The 7,875-nt window shown below is 47.3% G+C and overlaps 1 protein-coding gene across 1 annotated transcript in view; it reads right to left on the minus strand.

Annotated features, from left to right (window-relative positions):
• Nucleotides 1-1,236: 1,236 nt before the first annotated feature.
• The window catches only part of TREMEDRAFT_65246 (uncharacterized protein), a gene marked incomplete at both ends in the record, with an annotated part of 11,784 nt that continues 5,145 nt past the window's right edge, over nt 1,237-7,875 (minus strand). The window contains 7 exons of the mRNA XM_007007371.1: nt 1,237-1,802; nt 2,046-2,748; nt 3,360-3,415; nt 3,899-4,910; nt 5,084-6,295; nt 6,379-7,381; nt 7,543-7,670. Of these exons, the coding sequence (XP_007007433.1) occupies nt 1,237-1,802; nt 2,046-2,748; nt 3,360-3,415; nt 3,899-4,910; nt 5,084-6,295; nt 6,379-7,381; nt 7,543-7,670 (4,680 nt within the window). The remainder of the gene's footprint in view (nt 1,803-2,045; nt 2,749-3,359; nt 3,416-3,898; nt 4,911-5,083; nt 6,296-6,378; nt 7,382-7,542; nt 7,671-7,875) is intronic.

Genomic DNA, 7,875 nt, shown 5'->3' on the forward strand with positions numbered 1-7,875 from the left:
CATTTGAACTCCATTCGCATTTTCTCGGACTGACGACCAAATCGTTTTCCAGTAGTCGATCTAATACCTTTTGGACAATTATCTGATGGTTTTCGATCGTGTCGGAGTATACCGTGATATCGTCGATATAAACTACTACCCCTTCGTCAAGTAGATCGTGAAACATGTCTTGTAGAAAGTTCTGAAAGGTGGCTGGTGCATTACACAACCCATCCCTTAGGACTGTGCTCTCGAAACTGCCGTATCTTGTTCGCAAGGCAGCCTTTTGTTCATCTCCTTCCTTTATCCTGACTAACTGGTAAGCCCCTTTCAAATCGAGCTTAGTGAAGATCCTTCCTAATTGAAGTCGATCGAGTAGTGTCGAGATGAGTGGCATTGGGTATGAATCCTTAATGGTTACCTTGTTAAGCGCACGATAATCCGTTACCACTCGATAGGGAATCACTCCCTTTTTTGGAACCAGGAATACAGGAGACCCATAAGGTGATTTACTTCTTCGTAGATGGCCGCTGGCCAGACCATCGTTGATCCACTGCTTTAGGAATGCATCCCCATGTTCATCCAGTTGGTAGATTGGTCCTGGTTTTAGTTCTGCTCCGGGGGTCAATTCGATCTCGTGGTCACATTCTCTTCTTGGTGGTAGTTTTCTGGCTCGTTCCACTTTGAATAGCTCCAGGTATTGGTGCCATTGTGTCGGTATGACCTGTCGTAACTCTTCTTCGCTCATCTCATCTTCTCCTTTTTCCAATGCTGTTCCTCTTATCAATCCTTCCTCCAACCTCGGATACTTCCAACCGTTATCCTGTCCGATTCCGTCGAACTCGATCAATCCCTTTCCACAATCGATCCTTGCCCTAAACTGTTTCAAGAAATCCAATCCCACCAGTACCTCGGGGCCTTCGTATGCCATCACATCCAATCGAGTCGCAATCTTGAGTCCTGCTCCTAAATCCAACTCAGCTTCTACATACTCGGTCACTAACGTCGCGGTTGTTCCATCGAGGAACCTAATCTTCCGTGGTTCCCGATACTGTCTTTTGGGGAATAAATGGTATAATGGACAGGCCGGCTGTACGTATCTTCCGGTAGCTCCGGTATCAATTAACATTCCAAATCGTAGGGTATCTTCTTCTGTCTGTATTTTTATGTATATTATAGCCGAGTCATTACTAAGATCTATTGGTAGTTGAATTTTGTGCGATTCTGTTAGATCCTGGCCGCAAGTGATCGCATCACTTAGGCCAGGTATTCGTTTCCCTCTTCTTCAAAGGTCACCGCCATTCCTCGAACTAATGGCCCTTTGGATCCGGTTGGGATCGAGTTCGATCCACTAGGAATTGGTGAGCTATGCGGGTTTGGGGATCCCCTAATGTTGTTCCTCGTATTTCCTCCATTTGGACAGTTGTTGGCGTAATGTTCTGGACTTCTACACTTGAGACAACGTCGGTTCTCCCTCCTCCAAGTCATTTCGTTCTCGCTGAGACGTCCTCCGTCCTCTGTCCAAGTGACCGGAGGGTCATTTGGTAGACCATAATTCATCATCCCTGGTTTTCCACCAGGCAAGGGTCCTCTACCAGTCGATTGTGAGTGGCGTTCTACCGGGTTGGGCGGACTAGTATCCAATCGCATCGAATTCGATCGAGGGGGAAGCCAGGTCGTCTCATTTTTGCGTCTAGCAGCCCATCGATTCGCCGCAATCATCGTTTCAGCCATCCGTTGGTTCTCCTCAGTCCCTATCACATGTTGTTTGAAATAGATCCAGTCCGATTTGGTTCGAGGATCGGTGTTATTTACCACTACCACTTTCAGTAGCTCTTCCTTCAGGCCCTGTATGGCTGAGGCGATTTTCATGGCATCGGGTACCTTTCCAAGGTGTGTGGACCAAAGTTCAAAGTTGGCAAAATACTCGGCGGCCGTATCCGTCTGTCTTAACTCTTGCAATTTCCTCATAGCCGTACCTGCCATGTTACTGTCTCCAAATTGAGTTCGTAAATGCTGGATGAATTTGTCGTAGCTCTCTAGCCATTCGGTCGAATTCCATATACTTGGATTGGTTATGGCCGGGGTTATGAGCATTTGAGGGGTGCCTCGAAGATACCCGTACATGAACAGGATCTTTCTGCGATCGGTGGCGTACTCTGCCCCTTTGAATTCGAAGTTCATGTGACATGCTGCAAGGAAGTTGTCCAATTCTCCTCGTTCTCCACTGAAGGTAGGTGGATCCGCACACCTGGTTCTTCCTGTTCGTTCGTTGTTGGTAAGTTTTGGCTCCAAACACGGCTTGTTTTCTTCGACTTCGATCAAACTTGCCCCTTTCGATGTGAGTATCTGTTGGTTCTGTCGGTCAGCTTTCATCGTAGCCAGTTCTTCCCTTAATGCATTTTGTTCTTTTTGTTGCATCGTCATAATGGCTAACAATTGTGACAACTGCTGCGATAATTCATTTAGCGGATCTGGGGTAGTGGTAGTAGAAGTGAGATCATGTGAAATGGTACTTCTCGAAGAACTTGTTGGTATTTCTTCCTCTGGGACCAGCCCTTGTTCCAACTCCTCTTTTTCTGGTATCATTTTCCGCGCTTTCCCTCTGGTGAGCATACAGTACCCTCCGATTCGACCCAAGGTGCGTAAGGCTGATTCTTCAACTTGTAACGGTACTGGAAACACGACGACTAGGTCGCAGGTTGGGTCGAACTCGATGGATGTCTCGTGGAAATCTAGGGGCTCTGGTGCTAATGGATCGTGTCTCCTCTGCAATCGATGTAGCCAAAGAATGATATTGAAGAATCAGCAAAGTTGGTACTTTGCTGATTGTACTATATACTGTCTACAGGTATCCGTGTCCTCCTCTCAGTTCCTACTGCAAGCGTCTATGTACATACTCGGACAGGTGAAAAACCGCTTTTGAGCAAACCCAGTGGGGAAATCTCGAAAAGGGAAAACCCGTCCCTACCTACTGCAGCACTGCCTCCCACTCCCTCCGTTCTCCTTCCTAATCCGTCGAACTCGATGGAGTTCTCTCGATTCGTTGTTACTCCGTAACACTACCTAGCCTAACTCCGTCTAACTTTGCCGTACATCTGCTCCCATTGTCCCTACCTAGCCTAACTCCGTCTAACTTCGTCGTACTTGGTCTCAGATGTCCTGAGTTACGTGTAGAGTAAAAAGGTTAAGGCGTGATGGGGGTTTTGATGGTCAAAGGAGGGTCATTGTTGGTGGAATAATCGAGGTGGTGGAATAATCGAGGTGTCACGACGTAGTTCGTGACATTGTTCCTACATGTATCCGCTCTGACAAAAACTCGAATCAATCTCGTATCGGAAGGAGCTGAACACATCCTTACTGTCAAACCCAACACTCACAATCATCTGCCCTAGGACAAACCACGACGGTTCAGGAATCGACTTGATCACTCGCTCTGAAGTATCCAGCCAAACGTCAAGAATCAATGTTCGGTCGGGTTCCGGATCGGAGGATGGAGGATGTAAGAGTAGTCAGAAGGAAAAGATCCAACGTGAACAAACACATGGAATCCGCTGAGTCTGTCATTTCCGTCTTTTCTCACATCTGTCAGTTGACAGTTAGCGTTCCAGTGCGCGGTCAGGGTGTTTTGTTTTGTTTTGTTTGTCCTTTGGAGAAGTGTGTCATTGCCTTTTTCCTATCTGGTATTTTTCCCCTGCCAGAGTCTATCTCGTTTCTTTTTCAGTACGAGATCGTTTCGTCTTTTGGATTTACGGCACTTGTGCGGCCGGTGGGGAGGGAGGGAGGGAGGGAGGGAGGGTATCTCCTTTCTCTGGGGGAAGAATGTGTCAAACAGATTCAGAGATGCATGAAAACAGAAAATGGAAAGCAGAAAAGCCCTAAACGTTTGTCAGCTTTCCCTTTAATCCAAACAGCACACGGATCTGATCGATTTCAATCTTTTTCTCACTTTCAAACTCGTCTTCTCGAGGTGACCAACAACCTTCCAGATCGCAAAACGTAATCTGAACCTGTGGAGAACGAGAAGAAACGTTTGTGGTGTTTCGTCTTGTCGCCCTTTCACTCGCACCATGTTCGTCGTTTTCGTTTTCAACGTCTTGACGTGTTCCTTGACCTCTGGCGAGATTTCGATTTCCAAGAGTTTGATCTCGACGATTTTGTGAGGGATCATGTTCTGAACGATGACTAGGTTGATGATTTGGTCGAACGAGTAAGTGTCGAGCACGTATATCTCCATGGATGACACCTCGATCGTGAAGGTTGGAGATGGATTCCAACGCTTGTGCTTCAGGTTTCAAGTTTCTGTCCAGACCATACGTCGTCAAGGGATCCATTCCACTTGTGGATCTCGATCCGGGGATAGGATCAGTGGGTTCTAAACGCTTGAGACGTCTTGTTCTGAATGAGACCGGACCATCGGGATCCAGACCGTTCACAGACGTCAGAGAAAAAGGGTTGGTCGAATCAAGATTGGGATCGAGTTCGTTTGTTGACCGAGTTTGGAAATCATCCTTGACCCATAACCCATAAAACATTGGTATAGATTTACCTTGTTCGTTTCTCAATCTACCGCACATTACGTCTCTTTCTCCCAACACGTGATGGATAGCTTCGGAACGAGTATAAGGTGGATGAAGATTAAGATTGATTTCGTGTTTGGTTTCCGTTTCCGTTTCCCCAAATTGATCATCAAGGTCATGAGCATTGATCACACCCTGTTCAGCGTTCATGTCTTTTCCCTCTTTACTCTCTTCTGAACCTCCTGGATTGAACCGACCGAGATGGCATATCTTCAACACTACGGAAACAGGTCTGGCTGAACCGGCGAACCAAGCGTCTGCACGTATGACTTGGTATAGCCTCCCAGAGCCGCAGTAGGAGGTAGGTTCCAAGAGCATTGACGTCAAGGCAGGCGTATTGATTTCATTGACCTGACAAGTCAGTCAGTGAACACGTTTGTTTGTTTGTTTTGTGTGTTAGTGTTCACAAGTCTGTAAACCTTGGGCTGGTCTGGGACACCTGGACAAGGTTCAACAGGGAAACAAGAGCATGACGGAAAGCGACTTTTTCGATCAAGTGGTCAACGATGATGATATAAACTCACCTCGTCGTTCATCCGGTTGGGTCGATCCAATGTGATATCATAATCGACTTGCTCATCTCTCACTTTCCAAGCTGTTGATGCATCTTCATTTTTTGGAGCCAGGGAAACCTTCTGCTTCGAAAGGATTTCTTGCACTGTCGCAAGCACAGGGCAATCATCATGGACGCTTGACGTCCCTGGGGATTTCGAAAGGGTTGGGGACCGTTGTTCGTCCCTCAAAGTTGAACCTTCAGAACCATCTGATACCATTGTCATGTCCGAATTTGATCCGTCTTCATCTACCGCGACCGACGACATGTCGCACGATGATTTCTTTCTCGATGGGGAATTGACGGGCTCGACTGATGATTCGGTTGTAGGTAAAAGAGGATACCATCGCTGTTGGAGGTGAGGTGATGTTTTCTGAAAAGACGAAGAAGGGGAAAGATCAGACGAGTCATTCATTGACGAGATATCAAAAGATGGATATGAAGGGAACAGACATTCGAGGAAACCTCGTTGAAACATTCTTGACAGTTTGGATCTAGGGTTGGCAGGGAGAGATAGATACGGTGTAAAGTACCCAGTCATGTTGGGCTGCGTTTGACTCTGATTCTGCGTGAGAGTCTGATGGTGAGTTTCAACTTGAGATGATGGTTGTTGGGACGGCGCTTGTTGGGACGGCGTTGGTTGGGATCGAGTTGAAGTCCGACTTTGAGTTTGAGATAAAGCAACGTGTTCCGAAATGAGCCCAGACATCCAAACCATATCGTCGTCATCATCATCATCATCCCCATTAAAGATACCTTTTGTCAACATGTCCACCGCTACTTCTCCAGAAGAACAATCTTCGTTCGTTTCATCCACTTGTAAAATCGTTTTCCAGATCCTGTCAACTCTTCTGTCCGTAGCTCGTCTGTTATCCATTTCAATCTCTCTCATGAGGTTGCTATTGTCTCTCCCTTGTCCTCCTCTCCCATTGTCGAACACTCTTTCACTCGGAAGGTTATCGTTACTTCTCAGACGTGTATCAAGTCCTTGTCGATGGATGATAATCTCTCTGACAATCGGACCAGAGGCTTGTTTGATTCTTTCAATGTTGGATTTCGATCCGTCTCTCAAAATGATTTTGGATATTTGGATATCTGTCGGTGTGAGGTAAAGACGGATGCAAGCTTCGTATGACGACAAGAGTGGGTGACGGGTTTGATATTTGTGAAATTGTTGCAATACCTTCATTCTGTCAGCGGGCGTTCTTTCTTTTTCAACCAAAGCTGTCAGCGGTGAGAGGGGTTTACTGGACAAGTCACACTTACCAGAGTCAAATACCATCTGAGACCTGCGGAGATAACCTTGTCATCATCTCCCACGAAGATGGGTGTGGTGTCTCCATTCCAAATCTCCATTGACATTTCTCCTTTGGAAGAAACCACCATTGTGAGGAAAACGACAAGATCACGCAACGTCAAGAATGGTTTAAACTCTATGAATCCTACAGTGTTGTAAGCAGGGGTCACCTGGGGAACGTTTCTCGTCTCTCCTTGTACCGACGCAGGGGTTGCATCCTCTTCCGCCGTCATGGCGGTCGTTCCGGATGGATGAACAAGTGGGTCGTGTGTCGATGGGGGAAGAGGTATGTCGTAAGCCGATGGGAGAAGAGGGATGTTGATCGTCCTTATCGCAGTGAGGGAAGTAGTGCGTAGAGTTATATGGTCAACAGATGATGAAGGACCAGAATCAGATTCAGATTCAGTGAGAGATAATGGATCGACCAAAGATTGATCATGTCTTCTCCTTCTCAAAGCTGAGAAATCCGTGGTACCAGATCCACCGACAGCAAAAGTGAAAGCCCTGTCCGTCAAGCTTTGTCTGTATTCCTCCCTGAACAGATCCAGACCTTTGCTCAATATTCGATTAGCAGGTACCAATAGGTTTGAAAAGAATTCGTGTTGAAGTGGTATTTCGTCAAAAGACATAGGGTTCCATATGACAGAATCCGGAGGACGTTGATCGTATGTTCTGATACCCCAATCGTCAAGGTTGATCGATGATGTCTGATTACCGCCGGGATGGGTACGAGTGGATGTCGGAGACGTACGATTTGTTTGAGGTTCCAAACGGACAGAAGGAGCATCTAGGTATGACAAAAACTCTGATGTCCATCGAGGCGTCCTACGCATATCCTGTTCGACGAGTAAGCCTCGCCAATGGTAGAGGAAACGAGATTGGGCTTGATGATCCGAAGGAGTGACGATGGGTTTGAGAGAATCGCGTAGGTCTAGGATGGAAGATTGGAATCGGTTATCGTTCAAGGTGAACCTGAGCGTCAGCGAGAGAGGGAGAGCGTGCGGGTGATTGTGCGGGAAGAGGGGAACACATCTGAGGGAAGAGGAAGAGAGAGTAGGCGAGAGCAGCAAACGTTGAAGAGATGAGCGAGGGAGACAAACGAAGAGGAGGGCAAGGATGGCTGAAACACCCACTTGATCTTGTCCCAATTTGTACCGTGTCTGAAACAATCCCACCAGTCTTTGGCTACCCTGCTAGAAGGCTTGCTTGCACCAGAGGCAGAAGATCTGGCAAGTCGATTCGACAACTTGTCCGGACTCCTCTGTCTGATCGTCGTCAACAACGGTTCCGACCTCGGCCTCTCCTTTAGGTTGAAACTCGTGTGAGAGCGAGTCCGAGGGGGGGGGGGGGGGGGGGGGGGGGGGGGGGGGGGAATTTCGCCCCGGGGGAAAAAGAAAAAGTAAAAAATTTTTGGGAGAAACCACAGGGAAAAAGGTGTAAAATTGGGGAGGGGAAACCAGGGGGGC

The sequence above is a fragment of the Tremella mesenterica genome, assembly GCF_000271645.1.
Source record: "Tremella mesenterica DSM 1558 unplaced genomic scaffold TREMEscaffold_13, whole genome shotgun sequence".
NCBI lineage: Eukaryota > Fungi > Basidiomycota > Tremellomycetes > Tremellales > Tremellaceae > Tremella > Tremella mesenterica.